The 17,436-nt window shown below is 41.9% G+C and overlaps 1 protein-coding gene across 1 annotated transcript in view; it reads left to right on the top strand.

Annotated features, from left to right (window-relative positions):
* Nucleotides 1-17,436, top strand: part of LOC132821743 (dual specificity testis-specific protein kinase 1-like) — a 131,299-nt gene that overhangs the window by 109,126 nt on the left and 4,737 nt on the right. Inside the window, exons 8-9 of the mRNA XM_060834468.1 lie at nt 8,511-8,597; nt 9,535-9,673. Of these exons, the coding sequence (XP_060690451.1) occupies nt 8,511-8,597; nt 9,535-9,673 (226 nt within the window). The remainder of the gene's footprint in view (nt 1-8,510; nt 8,598-9,534; nt 9,674-17,436) is intronic.

Below are 17,436 nucleotides of genomic sequence, written 5' to 3'. Positions count from 1 at the left end.
GACGACTTGCACGTCAAACAGCATAAACAGCAAATGATAGTCACAGATTTAATCTAAGCTCTGCAGTTCTGCCATGTCCAGTTGTGAATGATGGTGAACAATTCAACTCCATTAGTGAGTTGTTTATGTCCCCATCCTCAATGATGCAAGAACCCAACATCTCTGTGCAAATGATAAAGGTGAAGCATTCGTGGCAATGTACAGGCAGGAGTGACGAGTGGATAATTCATTTTGGCCTCCTCCAGCAGTCTTCAGCCAATTCGATTCACTCCACGATATCAAGAAATGTTTGGAAACACTGGATACTGCAAAAGCTATTCGCCCTGACAACATTCTAGGGATAGTACTGAAAATTTGTGCTCCAGAATTTGCCACTTTACTACTCCAAGCATTTCTGGTACAGTTACAATACTAACTATGTAGTACAATACTACAATGTGGAAAATTGCCTGGGCATGTCCTCTGCACAAAAAGCAGCACAAATCCAATCCGGTCATTGAGAATAGACTGATGGGGCAGTCAATCATCAGGAGAGTGATGGAAGGTGTCAACAACGCTGCTATCAAGCAAGATTTGCTTACTGATGCCCAGTTTGGGTTCCACCAGGGCCACTCAGCTCCCAACAGCCTTGGTTCAAACATGAACGAAAGAGCTGAGTTCCAGAGGTGGCATGAGAGTGATTGCCATTGACATCATGGCCACATCTAACTGAGAGCGGCTTCAAGGAGCCCTCACAAAACTGAAATCAATGGCTGTCAAGGGGCAAACTCTGCTAGTTGGAGTCCTACATGGGAAGATGGTGGTGGTTGTTGGAAGTCAGTCATCTTAGCTCTACAACATTGCTGCAGGAGTTCCTCTGGGTAGTATCCTAGATCCTCCATTATAAATTCAGAAGTAAGGATGCTTGCTGATTGCACAATATTCAGCACCATTTGCAACTCCTCAGATACTGAAGCAGTCCATGTTCATATACAACACAAATGCCAGACAATGACAATCTAAACACTGACGCTTGATGGTGTTAGCATCACTGAATTCCCCCACTATCAACATCTTTTGGGGTTACCATTGACCAGAAACTTAATTTTTGACTTGCCATATAAATGCAGTGGCTATATGAGCAGGTTAGAGGTGAGAAATACTGTGGTAAGTAACTCACCTCCTGACAACTCAAAAGTCTGTCCACCAAGGTGCAAATCGGGAATGTGATGGAATACTCCCCACTTGCCTGGATGGATGCAACTCCAACAACACTCAAGAAGCTTGACACCATCCAGGACAAAGCAACCGGCTTGATTAGCAGTGCATCCACAAGCATTCACTCCCTCAACCACAAAAACCCAGTAGCAGCAGTGTGTACAAGATGCACTGCAGAAATTCACCACTTACCAAAACCATGACCACCTGCACCTGGAAGGACAAACCTGGGAACACCATTGCTTGCAAGATCCCCTCCAAGCAAGTAACCATCCTGACCTACCATTCCTTCATTGCCGCTAGGTCAAAATCCTAGAATTTCTTCCCTGAGAAGGCTGTGGGTCAACCTACAGCATCAATTTTCCATTTCTGACAAAATCTTTTGTATATATTTCTATACCGTCTCTGGTGTAATCACATCTTTCCTGTCATACGGTGAACAGAACGGTCTGGCCAAACTAATGTTTTATACAGTTCGAGTGAAATGTCTGCTATTATAGTCTATGCCTTGGCTGATTTTTAAACAAGTATCCTATATAAGTATCTTATCTATTTGTTATACTATCTTTTAGGAATAGGTGGACATGGACTCAAAGGTGCTTCAACACTTCTCCCGTTTGGAATGTATCCCTTTGCCTTGTCTCCAAATGCATCACTTCATATTTTTCCCAACTTGAATTCTATTTGCTATTTTCCTACCGCCAACCACTCCATTGCTTTCCCATTGTAGTCTACCTCATTCTCTTCACCACAAAGCCAGTATTCCATGATATCTGCGAACTTCTTAATTATATCCCCTTAATCTAAGTTTAAATCATTGGTATAAAGCACAAAAGGCTAGGTATTTAGTATTGCAGATTCCCACAGGATGCAGTCCTCCAATGAATTTTGAAAAAATACACTGTTGCTCTTCTGTTTTTGTTTCTTTACGCTGATCAATTTTTGTTCAACCTAACTCCTTTATCCTGATCCCATTTCCATTTGCAACCTCAAAATGTCTGTCTTGCTAAAATTCATATAAACCACATCAAAGACTCAGCCCTCACTAACGCCCCCCCCATTCAAAAAATTCAATTTCATTAGCAGAACCATGCGTACTGTTGATTGATTGATTCATGCTTCTCCAGATGACAATTTATGCTGTCCCTCAGACTTCCTTCTGAAAAGTTTCTCAACATTGAAATTAAGCTGATTGCCCTGTAGTTATGTAATGTCATAAAACAGTCGGTTCAGCTGTAATGTGCATTTCTTCAATGTGAATTGGCTTTAATGCAATTGAAGAATTTAGACAGTTAGTTGCAGAATACAAACTCCCTTACCTGTACTGGCTATGATGCGATCCTGGTCCCATTCGCTTAAATGGCACGACTATTGCACGATTTTCTTCAAACACAAGACCACGTAAGAATGGAACTATGCGTTCTAGCAGAACTGACTGTATTTTATTCAATATTTCATACTCTTCAAGTGCACTGTCTATAATATCCCTCTTTTGTGAAAATAGATGAAAAATGTTCATTAAGAACCCTTTGCCTCTATTCAATAATCATCTTTTAGCTTTGTAATGGGCGGCACTGTGGCTCAGTGGTTAGACTGCTGCCTCACCGCACCAGGGACCCAGGTTCAAATCCCACCTTGGGCAACTGTCTGTGCGGAGTTTGCACATTGTCTGCGTGGATTTCCTCCGGGTCTGCAGTTTCCTCCCACAGTCCAAAGATGTGCAGGTTAGGTGAATTGGCCATGCTAAATTGCCCATTGTGTTAGGTGGATTAGTCAGGGGTAAATATAGGGGGGTGGTGGGTTACTCTTCAGAGGGTCGGTGTGGACTTGTTGGGCCGAAGGGCCTGTTTCCACACTGTAGGGAATCTAATCTAATATCTCTACATTTATCCTATTTATAACTAAATAAAGGGCAGGAATATAAAACAGCTTGCATTTTCCTTACAGATTTTTTTATATACCCTTTGCTTTTTATTTTAATGAAGTACCATTCTGGAAAACGTACTTGACCCTAGAGTGTGGCTCAACCCCTCCATTTTCTACAACAGTGCTAACAAGCTGATACTTAAGAGCAGCTGTGGAAATGCTAAGGGTGTGAAGCATGGAATTTGAAGCAGGTGCAGTTGTCTTTCACGTACCTGCTTGTTTGTATTTTATACAAGGAATGCAGTGCTTGCCAATGCATTCCAGTTCTACACCCTCCTTCTGGATTAAAGCAGAAATGTTTCTACTCTGGCAACGAGGCTGGGAATGGTGCCAGTGAGGATGGTAAGGTGAAATGTTTATTTTTTTTTATTAGCCGATATGGATACCTGCACCATTCCTTTCTTGATCCCTTTTTAAAAATCTTCCAGTAAAGAAACCACCTTGTCCGCATGATTATTCAAAGAATGCTGGAAAACCAAGCAGGTCTGGTAGTATTTGTATCAAGAAAACAGGTAGCATTTCGAGTTCAGTGACTCTTCAGAATATTCTGACACCTGGATAAATGCAGCTCCAACAATAATTAAGAAGCTTGACACCATCCAAGAAAAAAAGCAGCCTGCTTGATCCACAAACATTCATTCCCTCCACCAGCAATGTTCAGTAGCAGCAGAGTGTGCCCTCCACTAAATGCACTTCAGAAATTTGCCAGGGCTCCTTAGACACTACCTTCCAAATCCACGACCACTTCCATCCAGAATTGCAACAGATACATGGGACCAACACCAATTTCTCCTCCAAGTCACTTATCATCCTGAATTGGAAATATACCAGCAGTGTCACCGTGTCAGTGATGGAATTCCTTCTCTATTAGCATAGTAGGTTTATGTAAAGCAGATAGACTGCAGCAGTTCAAGAACACCTTTTCAAGAGCAACCTGGAATAGCCCCTATGTCCCACACGTGAATTAAAAACGAGTTGTGATTCCTGCTTAGTTCCTCATTTGTAAATGTGCTGATCATAAGCACTGTGATGTTGGGTACGTCTCTGAGATATTTCCCTAGTCTTTAAATGTCATGGGACATTTTGTGCCCACTTCAGAGGGCTCCCTCAGTACTACAGTGGAATCTCAACTTGGATTATGAGTTTAAGATTCTGGAAGCCTCTTGAATGGGCCACATAGAGGAAGCCTTACTCTGTACTGACTCTAACTTTGAGTGAGGAGAGGTCAGTGCTGACACTGGGAATTATGTACCATCTCCCCAGCATGAAAATCCGTTGTCAAATGGAAGATCTGTTTTTCCTTATCAGCCCTTTGCCACTTTTGTCAGTACATTAATTTTGAATGAGAAGCCTGTGGCTAGGCTCCATACAATGTGAATTATTCAGAATGTGGCTGCATGTGTCCTTTCTCTGCATTCAGTGGAATCTTTGTTTTGTTTTTGTGTGTATTCTGAGATGATTATGAGAGCTCAGCCTCTATACTGTAATAAGGCATTGCTTTATGATGTGTGAAGGCCAAATAAATCATTTATGACACATCATCAGGACACAGTCCCTGCCAAGATGGATGGACTTACAGTAAAAAGCAAGATACCAATATCTTGTTGAAAGCCTATCTTAATGTTTGAGACATGTTGGGTGCTACAACTGGAGTTGTGGGGGAAGGGAGGAGAAGAAAGATTTGCATTTTTATGGGACTGTTTACTACTTCACATACAAAATTATTCAGACGTACAACAGTGTTTTTGTGACCAGGAAAGACTCCAACAAACAACAAAGATCTATAAGCACTTTAATTTCTCTTCTTGTTAAGGGAAGAAATTTGCTCATAATGCCACATAACTCTCATTCTCTCCTTCAAGAAGTAAATGATGTTGTACCTACATAAGAACTGATGAGAACTCCAAAAGTCCCAGATCTAGACAAATATGAAGCAAATCATATTGTAGCATTTTCTGATTGAGGCATCTTCCGCCTAGGAACCCTCCAACCACAAGGGATGAACTCAGATTTATCCAGATTCCTCATTTCTCCTCCCCCCACCTTGTCTCAGTCAAATCCCTCAAACTCAGCACCACCTTCCTAACCTGCAACCTTCTTCCTGACCTCTCCGCTTCCGCCCCCACTCCGGCCTATCACCCTCACCTTGACCTCCTTCCACCTATCGCATTTCCAACGCCCCTCCCCCAAGTCCATCCTCCCTACCTTTTATCTTAGCCTGCTGGACACCCTTTCCTCATTCCTGAAGAAGGGCTCATGCCCGAAACGTTGATTCTCTTGCTCCTTGGATGCTGCCTGACCTGCTGCGCTTTTCCAGCAACACATTTTCAGCTCTGATCTCCAGCATCTGCAGTCCTCACTTTCTCCTCTAAGATGATGGAGGTCAGTCAGCCCATCCTTTTTCACTGATCCAGAGAAAACCGTGTGTTCGTCTGCTGCGGCAATCAATTCTTAAATGAGTCTGAGCTTTTGCCTCCATAACTGCATCTGGAAGTTTACTCTAAATGCCATTGACTCAGATGATATGAATTTCCTGACTTCAGTCTTAAAAGTCCTCACTGTTTAAATATGCATTTGCTTATCTTGCTGGACTAACAATAGGAACGTGGAATGAAAGTGGACCATTTTGGCTTGTCAAGCCTGTGCTACCATTTTATTTTTTATTCCGTGGTAGGATGTGGGTTTCACTGGCCAGGACAATATTTATTGCCCAGAAGGCTGTTAGGTATTAACCACACTGCTGTGAGTTTGGAGTCATATACAGGCCAGACCAGGTAAGGGTGGCAGTTTCCTTCCCTAAAGGACATTAGTGAACCAGATGGGTTTTTCCTGACAATTGACAATAGTTTTTCATTTATTTATTTTATTGAATTCAAATGTCACCATCTGCCCTGGCAGGATTCAAACCCAGGAACCCCAGAATATTACCAGGATCTCTGGATCAATAGTCTAGTGATGACACCACTAGGCCATTGCATCCCTCAATATGATCACAGCTGATCAAACACTACAATGTATTTTACCCACCCCATCTCCATAATCCTTTATGCCATTGATCATCCAATATTTATCCACGTTGACCTTTAAATGTCCCACCCTCTGAGTAAAACAAAACTCATCTTGGTCCTAAATATCATCTCCTTTTAAGTTTGCCTCTTGGTTTTAGATTCCCTAAATAGTGGAAACATCTTACCTGCACTTACCTCACCAATCCCATTCAAATATTTTGTGGGTTTCAATGAGATGACAGGTCCAATCTCTCTTCATTGAACAGCCCCACCATCTTGGAAACACATCTGATGAACCTTCACTGGACTGCCTCTATGGCAATAATATTTTTTAAACTAGACATGCAAATTAATATTTCTTTATGGCAATTTAAGAACTTAAATTCAATTTGAAGCAAAATGATTGTACTAATACAAATAACCACTTGTGGGTGGCATAATGGTTAGCACTGCTGTCACACAGTGCCATGGACCCAGGTTCAACTCTAGCCTCAAGTGGCTGTGTGAAGTTTGCACATTCTCCAGTGTCTGCATGAGGTTTCATCCAGGTGCTCTGGTGAATGTGGGTGGGATATTCAGAGGGTCAATGTGAACTTGTTAGGCCAAATGGCCTGTTTCCACACTGTAGGGATTCTAACTGTGAACTTGATTGGATTGTCACAAAATCCCAGTTGGTCATAGATGCCCCATTAGGGAAGGAAAGCTGTCCTTACTACATTTGACCGATCAGTGACTCCAATCCCAAGCCAATGTAATGTACTCTTCTCTCTAGTCTGACCTATTCAGATAAGCCACTCCATTACCCAGGAACAAGGAGGTCCACCACCACCATCTTGTAGATCTGCAGATGGAACAAAGGTGGTGATAAATATGAGTGAGGATCAAAACAGGACTGTGTATTGGACCAAAAACAGAGTATATTTTGCTGTGAAAATTGGAGATATGAATAAGAAACAATTATTGTGCTTATTTCTCCAGAACAAATGTGCATTTTCCTAATCACCACAGTATCACATTGTATCTCAACTGGTTCAATGCTTGTTTTAAACTTCGTTTCCATACCTATAACAAGCCACTGATTATTATCGAGTGTGTGGTGCTGGAAAAGCACAGCAGGTCAGGCAGCATCCAAGGAGCAGGAGAATCGAATTTCATCAAGATTCCTGATGAAGGTCTTAAGCCCGAAACTTCGATTTTTCTGCTCTTCGGATGCTGCCTGACTTGTGCTTTTCCAGCACCACACTTTCCCAATCTGATCTCCAGCATCTGCAGCCCTCACTTTCTCCAAACTGATCAAATTCCCTAATCTTGCCTTTTGACAGTTTGGAGGACAGTCATCTATTACAATTCATTGTGTAAAGTTGTTCAAAGCTTGTTTGTCTTCCAGAGTAGCTCTCAGACTCTACACAACACTCCCTTGAATTAGGAGTACTGCACCATCTACTGGCTTTACTCTATCATGCAGAAACAGTTTTACAAAATCCATCCAATTCCTGACCTCTCAGGTACCCCCAAGTATTTCTATCCACAACAGTGTTGCTTGTGAAATCAGAATTGGCAGCCATCTTATCTTCCTTTCATAGACAGGGGCAAACAAAGCAAATAATAAAAGACTAGATGTTACAGTAGTAATATGAATCAAATTTGGCCAATCACAGTTAAGTTCTTGGTGGCCACTGGCTTATTTTAACTTTCTATCTTCTTACTCCTTTTCACTCTAACTTGCTATTAGAGGACCCACTGTTCAAACCAGGAGTGTTCCACACTTCCAATCACCTCAAGATGTAAGCACAAAAGTAGGCCATGCAGACCATTGAGTCTACTATGCCATTCAATGAGGTCATAGCTAATCTGACGAGCCACAATTCTATTTCGCTGCCTCTTCCCCATTAACCCTCAATTCTCTTCGTTTAAAAATCTGTGTACCTTAGCCTGGCGTATACTTAATGACTGAGCCTCGACAACCCTCTGTGGTGAAGAATTCCACAGATTCACTACCCTCCATGAAGAAATTCCTCCTCATCTGTCTTAAATCAGTACCCCCTTACTCAGGTTATGCTTTCTAGTCCTAGACTCTTTCCCCAAGGAAAAAAACAACCTTTCAGCATTGGTTCTGTCAATCTCCTAAGAAGCTTGTGTGTTTTAATAAAGTCTCCTCTCAGTCTTCTAAATGACAATAAGTTCAGGCCCAATCTACTCAAAGAAGCCTCAAAAGACTGGCCTTCCATTCCCGGAATCAAACTGGTGAACTTTCTCTAGACTCCTTCAATGCCAGTATGTCTTTCCCTTAGATGGGGTCCAAAACTGTTGACAGCATTTCAGGTGCATGCCTGCAAGTAACTGAATGAACTGACATCTCCACTCTCCATTTTCCTTTAGAATTTCGGCCTAGACGTGAATACTTTTGAGACGATGGTGGGAGACTGTCCGCCTCCATTCTTGAAGCTGGCTATCCACTGCTGTGTTGTGAGTCTCAACTGAAGTTTGTAGGAGTTTGGGATTGTGACATTGTCCAGTTTGCAAACACAGGTTGCTGTCTTTATCATCCAAGCAGTTTCGTCTTAATCATATCAAATGATGCTAGAAGGGGATATTCTAACATAAATTGTTGATAGATGGCAATTCTGTAGGGAATCTACTCAGTTCTAACCACTTTTCTGAAATGGCTTGGAGCTTCCCGAGCAAAGCTGGCATGACATTTCCAAATGCATTAAACGAAGTTTCAGTTCAAGTTGGTTTAATGGAATGATATAGTATGGATAACCTTGCAGGGTACCTACCCTGGGAGTGATGTACGAGACAGTGTAGAGGGAGCTTTACCCTGTGTTTAACTCCATTATGTTATCTTGAAGCTTGATGGGACAGTACAGAGGACCTTTGCTCATTACATGTTAGATCACTGGCAGAGTGACATTGCTGGTGTTCAGAATAATGACTTCCCTCCAGCCTGTCAGGAGTGCTTGTTGCTGTGGAGCAAGTAAGTTATAAGCTTGTGAAAGAGATTTAATTTGTGAAGGGTCTCTACAAAGCACAGCCCTAACTTCAATGTAAGGTTGCTGGGGAAAAAAAAATACAATTATTGGATTTGTAGATCTTCCGGCCAGCAGGCATTATGAATGGAGGGACATTCACACAGTGATGTCCCGATTCTCTCGTGGTTATTTTTCAAATATTTCTGATGAGTGTCTCTCCCAGCTATATGATGCAACATTATTCTGGGGTATGTGCTAATGTTGTTCCATATACACATAGTGAGACTGCTGTTCTGTTCTGGTGATTTGGACAAGTCATGGATCTGTTTTTTAAAAAAAAATTAACTGCAACTTAGCCTGCAAAGTTAGACACTAGAACTGCTGTCTGATTCTCTGAAACTTTCTGTATTCCTGTTTTCTGTGTGCTAAAGATGGATTCCACTCAGCGCCCATCCTTTGCAGAGATTGTCCAGAAGCTGGAGGCCATGCTGGAGCTCTGTAAAAACACAGATTCACGGCTGGAGAATGCAGAACAGCACTTCACTGTGCAAGTTTCAACTATACACAATGGTAAATTGAATTTGAGAAGTTAAGGATGTTCAGATGAATTCAAGAATGGAGGGAGAGATGTAAAAAAGGCAGCAATGATGGAGGAAAAGTCAGGCAGAGTCGCAAAAGTACAAAGATGAAGGGAAAGATGTAAAGAGGGAAACAAAAGAGATTGTGACAAATGGAAAGAGGTATTAAAATCTACACATATGGAGTTATGGCATCAATTCACTAGTTCCTCATTGTTCTCAACTATCAGGATGCTGGCTGATTAGTTCCATACTTCAGGAATAATTTTGAGTTAGTTCTTGGCCTTTACCATTCAATGAAGTTCATTGTTAGTCATTTGGGGGTCACATTCCTGATGATTATTCCCGATGAAGAGCTTTTGCCCGAATCATCGATTTTTCGCTGCTCGTGGGATGCTGCCTAAACTGCTGTGCTCTTCCAGCACCACTGATCCAGAATTTGGGGGTCGCAGCCAGCCAGTAAATAGGCTGGCCACTGGGAGGATCCTTCAGTGATATGAAGTGACATTTCCAGTTGAGTCAGATGATAATGGTGATTTAGAATGTGGCTTAACTGATAAAGCCAGTATTCAATGCTCATTGTAGTTGCTCTTGAACTCAGAGGCGTGATCAACCTGAGGGCAATTAAGAGTCAACTGGTTTGCTGTGGGTCTGAAGTTACATCTAGGTCAGATTGGATATGTTTTTAATAACTATAGTTACATGATTGTCATAAGGCTAGTTTACAATTTCAAATTGGAACATGCGTCCCCAGATTATTAGCCTAGGGCTATGGAATGCTAGCCCACTGTCATTTCACTGCCACTTCCATATCAAGGACATGGAAGGTCTAGGATTTGGGGAAATAGATGGTAACACCATGGAAAAATGTCCAGATTTCAGAAGAGGTGGTGTTGGATATTTTAAAATGCATAAAGATGGATAAATCCCCAGGGACTATCAAGTGTACCCTAGAATTCTGTGGGAAGCTAGGGAAGTGATTGCCAGGTCCATTGCTGAGATATTTGTGTCATCAATGGTCACAGGTGAGGTGCCAGACAACTGGAGGTTGGCTCATGTAGTGCCACTATTTAAGAAGGTGGTAAGGAAAAGCCAGGAACTAAAGACCAGTGAACTTGACAACTTGGTGTGCAAGTTGTTGGATGGAATCTTGGGGGACAGGATTTACATGTATTTGTAAAGGCAAGGACTGACTAGGGATAGTCAACATGATTTCATATATGAGAAATCATGTCTCACTAACTTTATTGAACTAACAAAGAGGATTGATGAGGGCAGAGTGGGATCTATCTGGACTTCAGTTCAGACAAGGTTCTTCATGGTTGACTGGTTAGCAGAGTTACATGGAATAGAGGGACAACTAGCTGTTTGGATACAAAACTGGCTTAAAGGTAGAAGATAGAGGGTGGTGCACTACTGCAGTTAGGTGGTAGTGTGGGGGGGGGGAAGAAAAGAAGAGAAAAAAAACAGAGGCTGTGTTCACTCTGAGAGCTGGCTCTTGAGGGAGCTGGAAAAAAAGAAAAACAAAAAAGACAGAGGTTGGTGGAGGGTTCCTTTTCAGACTGGATGCCTGTGACCAGTGATGTGTTAAAAGGATCGGTGCTGGGTCCACTGCTTTTCATTCATTATATAAATGATTTGGATGTGAACATAAAAGGTACAGTTAGTAAGTTTGCAGATGACACCAAAATTGCAAATGTCGTGGACAGCAAAGAAGGTTGCCTCCGAGTGCAATGGGATCCTGATCAATGGGCCAATGGGCCGAGGAGTGTCAGATAGAGATTAATTTAGATAAATGTGAGGTGCTGCGTTTTGTAAAGGCAAATCAGGGCAGGGCTTGTACACCTTAATGGTAGGGTCCTGGGAAATGTTGCTAAACAAACAGACCTCTGAGTGCAGGTTCATTGTTCCTTGAAAATTGAGTCATAGGATAGTGAAGGAAGCGTTTGGTATACTTTCCTTTATTGGTCAGAGCATTGAGTATTGGAGTTGGGAGGTCATGTTGCAGCTGTATAGAATATTGGTGAGGACACTTTTTTGAAATATTGTGTGCAATTCTGGTCTCCCTGCTATAGGAAGGATGTTGTGAAACGTGAAAGGGTTCAGAAAAAAATTACAGGGATGTTGCCAGAGTTGGAGGGTTTGAGCTATAGGGAGAGGTTGAATAGGCTGGGAATATTTTCCCTGGAGCACTGAAACATGAGGGGTGACCTTTATTCAGTCACAAGGGGCACAGATAGAGTAAATAGTCAAGGCCTTTTTGCTGGGGTGGGGGAGTCCAGAACTAGAGGGCATGGTTTTGGGTGAGAGCAGAAAGATTTAAGAGATTTGAGGGGCAACATTTCACAGAGGTTGGTCACTTATGGAATGACCTGCCAGAAGATGTGGTGGAGGCTGGGACAATTACAACATTTAAAAGGCATCTGGTGTATGAATAAGATGGGTTTAGAGAGATATGAGCCAAGTGCTGGCAAATGGGACTTGATTAATTTAGGATAGTAGTGAGTCTTGACAAGATTTGTAGCTCAGCTTGAGGTTCTAGATGTAAGTTTGCTCACTGGGCTGGAAGGTTCATTTTTTTCAGATGATTCATCACCATACTAGGTAACATCTCAGTGAGCCTCTGGTGAAGCGCTGGTGTTATGTCCTGCTTTCTATTTATATGTTTAGGTATCCTTGGGTTCGTGATGTCATTTCTGGTTCATTTTCTGAGGGTAGTAGATGGGATCCAAATCGATGTGTTTGTTGATCAGAGTTCCTGTTGGAATTCTCACCAATGTCTCTGTCGGGCTTGTCCTAGGCTGGATGTATTGTCCCAGTCAAAGTGGTGTCCTTCCTCATCTGTATGTAAAAATATTAGTGAAAGTGGGTCATTTTTTTTGTGGTTGGTTGATGTTCATGTATCCTGGTGGCTAGTTTTCTGCCTATTGGTCCAATGTAGTGTTTGTTACAGTTCTTGCAATGTATTTGGAAATGATGTTCATTTTGCTTGTTGTCTGTATAGAGTCTTTCAAGTTCATTAGCTGTTGTTTTAGTGTGTTGATGGGTTTGTGACCTACCATGATGCCTGGAGATCTGAGTAATCTGGCAGTCATTTCCGAGATGCCTTTGATGTAGGGGAGAGTGGCTAATGGGCATGTTTGTCTGCATGTTTGGGGTTGTTGCTGAGAAATTGGCAGACTGTGTTCATTGGGTACCTGTTCTTTCTGAATAGGTTGTATAGATGATTTTCCTCTGCTCTGTGGAGTTCCTCTGTGCTGCAGTGTGTGGTGGCTCATTGAAATAATGTTCTAATGCACCTTTGATAATAGGTATTGGGATGGTTGCTTCGGTAGTTCAGTATTTGGTCCATGTGTATTGTTTTTTCTGTAGACGTTGGTTTGAAGTTCCCCATTGACTGTTTGTTTGCTCTGTTATGATATCTTGGAATGATAGTTTGTTGGTTGGTTTCTTCTTGTTTAGTGAATTATGCCAGTAAGGGTATTATTGATGGTCTTGAAGGTTTCCTCCCATTTGTTTCATTTAGTGATGGCAAAGGTATCATCCATGTAGTGGACCCAAAGTTTGGGTTGGATGGTTGGCAGAGCTGTTTAAGAGTCTCTGCATTACTGCCTCTCCAACTGGAACACATTGATTTGGACCCCCACCTACCACCCTCTGAGGAAAAAAACTGGAAATAACATCACCAACCTAAACAAACCTAAACACAACACCAGCACTTCATCGGAGGCTCACTGATGACGTTATCTAGTATGGTGACAAAACATCTGAAAATGGACATTCCAGCTCTGTGAGCAAACGTACCTGGTCAGCATGGATGCGTTTGACCAAAGGGTCTGTTTCTGTGCTGTACATCTGTATGACCTCTCCTTTGGCCATGTGAAACACATGAGGAGCAGGCCACAAACCCAACTTGTCTATTCCACCAGTCAATCAAGGACCTTGGCCGCATGGGTAGTGTCCCTACCTTTGAACTAGGTGCCCCAGGTTCAAGTCCTTCCTGCTCCAGAGGACTGATAATAACCACTTCAGAGATTTTATTAAAGTTATCCAGTCTGCCATTTAATATGATTATGGCTGGTGTAAATCCAAAACGCCGTGATGCTGGAAATCTGAAATAAAAACAGAAGATGCTGGAGAAACTCAGCTGGGCTGGCATCTCTGGAGAGATATACAGTTAACATTTCAAGTTCAATATGACTCTCCACAGATGCTGCTAAGTTTGTCCAAGATCCTGGCTATTCAACTGGACTAGTTTCCATCCTGATACACTTTTAACTTTATTTTCTACTGATCTCATTCTTGAATATATTCAAAGACTGCATCTACATGCCTTAGAGGTACAGTATTCCAAAAATTCACATGTAGAAATATTCTCTCATCTCAATCAGACCCTATGTCTATTGTCTATGACTCAGCGTTCTAGACTGAACAGCCAAAGAAAACATGCTGTCAGCACGTTTCCCATAGATCTGTACAGGTCCATACTTGTGCTTTGATAGCTGGACATGTCTTTAGATTGTGACTCCAGCTAATGGCAAGGGTACCGAATGAGGATTGAGTGGCTCAATGTGGCAGTGGATTGTCACCCTTGAGCTTTATGATACACTCCATCCCCATCAAGAACGGTTGGGCCTTGTTCTTGTCCTAAAGGACTCGGGCAGCATGGATACTGCATACAATCCAACATAAATCAAAGTCAAGTACAGCGATTGATGTTAAACCACAGTAGGTGTGGCAGAGACTGTGGGGAGAAAGCACAGTTGACATTTTACATCTGTTTACTCTTCATTAGAACTGAACTAGAAACGTTAAAACTGCTTTCTCCACACTAATGATGCCAGATCTGAGTTTTGCCAGCAATTTCTGCTTTTGTTTCAGATCTCCAGCTTCAATTTACATAAAGCAAAAAACTATGAAGTCAAATTACCAGTATCATTCAACACCAACAAAATTAGGGTTAAATGCAAAATACTACAGAGTTTTGATATTTTGAGTACAATATAATTAATCTTTGGAGTCATTACTAAATGGGCTGGCTGTACTTAGAAGTTCTTCATTCAGCAAGATTGGATAGATATCCAATGGGTACCTGAAGTTGCCACATTTGTAAGAAAACAACCACCCAGTCCTCCGATATTAAGATGGTCCAAAGGATGGGAGAATTTCGGTGTAACACACTTGATCAAAATGACTTCAGATTAAGCCAAGCAAGTAAAGACCAGTCAGTTTCTCAGGTCAGACATGGGGAAGTTTTTAAAAGTGATAGTTTGGGACAAAATTAACAGTCACTTGGAGAAGTGAATCAATTAAGCAAAGCAAAAATGGCATTGTCAAGGTTACATCATGTTTAACCAATGTTACTGTGTTTTTGGATTGAAAGAACAGAAAGGCTTAATGAGTGTTACAATTGATCTGCTGCACGTACATTCCAAAAGCCATTTGATAAGTTAGAGAAGTGATTGCTGGGGCACTTGCATCATCGATAGTCACAGGTGAGGTGCTGGAAGACTGGAGGTTGGCAAACATGGATCCACTGATTAAGAAGGGTTGTCAGGAAAATCCAGGGAACTATAGACCAGTGAGCCTGACGTCGGTGGTGGAAATTTGTTGGAAAGAATCTTGAGGGACAGGATTTACTTTTATTTAGAAAGGCAAGGACTGATTAGGGATAGTCAACATGGCTTTATGCGTGGGAAATCATGTCTCACAAACTTGATTTGAGTTTTTTGAAGTAACAAAGAGGATTGAGGGCAGGGTGGTAAATGTGATCAATATGGACTTCAGCAAGGCGTTCAACAAGGTTCCCCATGGGGAAGGTTTAGCAAGGTTAGATCTCATGGAATGCAGGGAGAACTAGCCATTTAGATACAGAACTGACTCAAAGGTAGAAGACAAAGGGTGGTGGTGGAGGGCTGTTTTTCAGACTGGAGGCCTGTGACTAGTGGAGTGCCACAAAGATCGGTGCTGGACCCTCTACTTTTTGTCATTTACATAAATGATTTGGATGCGAGCATAAAAGGTACAGTTAGTAAATTTGCAGATGACACCAAAATTGAAGGTGTAGTGGACAGCAAAGAGGGTTACCTCTGATTACAACAGGATCTGGACCAGATGGGCCAATAGGCTGAGAAGTGGCAGATGGAGTTAATTCAGATGAATGTGAGGTGCTGCATTTTGGGAAAGCAAATCTTAGCAGGACTTATACACTTAATGGCAAGGTTCTAGGGAGTGTTGCTGAACAAAGAGACCTTGGAGCGCAGGTTCATAGCTCCTTGAAAGTGGAGTCGCAGGTAGGTAGGATAGTGAAGAAGGTGTTTTGTATACTTTCCTTTATTGGTCAGGGTATTGAGTACAGGAGTTGGGAGGTCATGTTACGGCTGTACAGGACATTGGTTAGGCCACTGTTGGATTATTGCATGCAATTCTGGTCTCCTTCCTATCGGAAAGATGTTGTGAAACTTGAAAGGGTTCAGAAAAGATTTACAAGGATGTTGCCAGGGTTGGAGGATCTGAGCTATAGGGAGAGGCTGAACAGTCTGGGCTGTTTTCCCTGGACCATCGGAGGCTGAGGGATGACCTTGTAGAGGTTTACAAAATTGAGGGGCATGGATTGGATAAATAGGCAAAGTCTTTTCCCTGGGGTCGGGGAGTCCAGAACTAGAGGACATGGGTTTATAGGGTGAGAGGGGAAAGATATAAAAGAGACCTAAGGGGCAACTTTTTCACGGAGGGTGGTATGTGTATGGAATGAGCTGCCAGAGGATGTGGTGGAAGCTGGTACAATTGCAACATTTAAGAGGCATCCGGATGGGTATATGAATAGGAAGGGTTTGGAGGGATATGGGCCCTGTGCTGGCAGGTGGGACTAGATTGGGTTGGGATATCTGGTCGGCATGGACGGGTTGGACCAAAGAGTCTGTTTCCATGCTGTACATCTCTATGACTGAGTGGGATTCCCTAATGGGTTGTAACATGGCTCCTGCTCTTTTTAAACATTAATAACATAGATATGTGGGGATAAGACACAATTTCAATATCTTTAGTGACGAAAATGAAGCAGTGAATTATGAGGATGATCGTGATGATCGCTACATGAAATATGATACAGACCAATGGGAAATGAATTATTTTGGAAGGAAGAAAAAGAGAAGATATTATAAATCAAAGTGTACAATCCAAAGTGGATGCAGAAAGACTTTTGGTGATAGGCATGAGGTGCATCAATAAACCGTTAAGGTGGCAGCATGGGTTGAGAAAGGATTTATATTCTGGACTTGATAAATCCAGGCATAGGGTAACACATGATATTGAAAAGGGAGACTTCTATGAGCAACTGAAGACGTGCAAGATGTAAGGTGTGAAGAAGTGAGCAAAGCACCATATAGATCAATGTTACTACATTGAGTACAAAAGTGTGAAGGAATATATGAAGAACTTGTATAAAACACTGGTTCAGGCCTAGCTGAAGTATTGTCTAGTTCTGGATATCAGCGTTTGGAAAGGATGAGAGTTGTTGGGATGCAAAAATGATACGGTGGAATCATTCCAAGATGCAAGAATTAAGTTAAATAAATAGATTGGAGAATCTGAGGCTGTTCGCATTTGAGAGAACAGAATTTGATATCTGAAACAGGAAAATTGTTCCTTTTGATAGAAAGATGATAAATCGGGGATATTGGTTTAACTTGATTGACAAAAGAAACTGAGGTTATGAGAAAAAGCTTCTTCACATGAACTTAGCTGTGAAATGCA

Source organism: Hemiscyllium ocellatum, chromosome 2, assembly GCF_020745735.1.
Source record: "Hemiscyllium ocellatum isolate sHemOce1 chromosome 2, sHemOce1.pat.X.cur, whole genome shotgun sequence".
In the NCBI taxonomy this organism is placed as follows: domain Eukaryota; kingdom Metazoa; phylum Chordata; class Chondrichthyes; order Orectolobiformes; family Hemiscylliidae; genus Hemiscyllium; species Hemiscyllium ocellatum.
Note: the sequence above shows the minus strand (reverse complement) of the source record. Positions and strands in the feature narration are given on the sequence as shown.